Source organism: Egretta garzetta, unplaced genomic scaffold (assembly GCF_000687185.1).
Source record: "Egretta garzetta isolate BGI_Z169 unplaced genomic scaffold, ASM68718v1 scaffold106, whole genome shotgun sequence".
NCBI lineage: Eukaryota > Metazoa > Chordata > Aves > Pelecaniformes > Ardeidae > Egretta > Egretta garzetta.
In genome coordinates, this window is record NW_009259963.1 from 25305 (window position 1) to 26666 (window position 1362).

General features: G+C 66.7%; 1 protein-coding gene across 1 annotated transcript in view; it reads right to left on the minus strand.

Moving 5' to 3' along the window:
• Positions 1-342: 342 nt before the first annotated feature.
• RDH8 (retinol dehydrogenase 8) overlaps positions 343-1362 on the minus strand; it is a 5825-nt gene continuing 4805 nt past the window's right edge. The window contains exons 2-5 of the mRNA XM_009640160.1: positions 1113-1292; positions 932-1025; positions 658-841; positions 343-567 (exon numbers count right to left, since the gene is read on the minus strand). Of these exons, the coding sequence (XP_009638455.1) occupies positions 343-567; positions 658-841; positions 932-1025; positions 1113-1292 (683 nt within the window). The remainder of the gene's footprint in view (positions 568-657; positions 842-931; positions 1026-1112; positions 1293-1362) is intronic.

Consider the following 1362-nt stretch of genomic DNA (forward strand, 5'->3'; position numbering starts at 1 on the left):
CCACAGCTTCCCCCAACCCCCCACAATGCTTCTCAACCCCCCCCAAGGCTCCTCAATGCCCCCCCCTCCCCAATTCCTCAACCCTCCCAGGCTCCCCCCTGCTCCCCCAAGGCTCCCCACCCTCCTCCCCATCCAGCGGAAGGCTAAGCCCCACCGGGCCCCCCATCCCGCTGGGAGACCCCTCCTCTCCATCTCCATCACCGGGGGACGTGTTCGACCGTTGGTGCTGTCCGTATGTCCTGCTGCGAGCGATGCCAGGGGGTGCGGGGCTGCAGCTGTCCCCCCTCCCTGCCATCAAGGGACCAAACCCCCCCTCCCCTCCCAACCCTGGGGTGCCCCCGCTCAGAGCGGGGTGACCCTACGTCGGAAGCAGCCGCAGGTGAGGCACCGCAGGGCGCCCATGCTGAGGTGGAAGAGGGTGCCGTAGTTGAAGAGCAGGCGGTAGTAGGTCCTCACGGACAGATCCCCCGAGGGATCTGCGTACTTGAGGGCCACCAACGGCGTGTAGAGGTGGTTGGTTTGCGTGCGGAAAGCCGGGCGCCTGGCTCCAATCACATTCACGATCGCCTGTGAGCAGAGAAAGGGGGGCTCAGGGCCGGCGTGGGGCTGGGAATGACCCCCAGAAGCGCCCCCACCCAACTCCTATCAGCCCCACACCTCGGCCACGGCTGTGGGGCTCTGCCCCAGCGTGGTGAAGATCTCGTGGGAAGCCGGCAGGTACACGTCCTTGAAATCCCGCACAGTAGCCGGGTCGGTGCCGGGAAACTCAGAGCGGGAAACCTCCTCCATCAGCTTCAGCTCAAAATCCGTGTTCACCGGGCCCGGTTCCACCATGGAGACGCTGCGAGGCCGGGATGGGTGCTCAGGGTGGGGGTCCCGAGCCACCCTTGGACCCTCTTTGGGTCCCCCCTGTGCCTCCCCTCGCACTCACAAGACGTTGAACTGCAGCAGCTGCACGGCCAGGCTCTCGCAGAATCCCTCCACAGCGAACTTGGAGGCGGCGTAGACGTCGTTGAAGACGATCCCTGCGGGCGGAGAGGGGCTGAGCGCAGTGAGACCCCCCCTCGGAGTGAGACCCCTGCCACAGCGGGACCCCCCCCATCTCCCCTCACCCTGCAGCCCCATGACACTGCTGATGACCACGATGTGACCGCTCTGCCGCCGCTTCATCTCGGGGAGAACGGCCTTGATCATCCTCACGGCCCCAAAGAAGTTGGTCTCGAAGATGCGCTTCATCTCCTCCACGCTGATGCTCTCCACGGGACCGACGTGCCCCACGCCGGCGTTATTCACTGCGGCGTGGTGTGGGGGGGGCTCAGAGACCCCCCCAGCCGCCCCCTGGAGCCCCCCCCCCAGCACCCC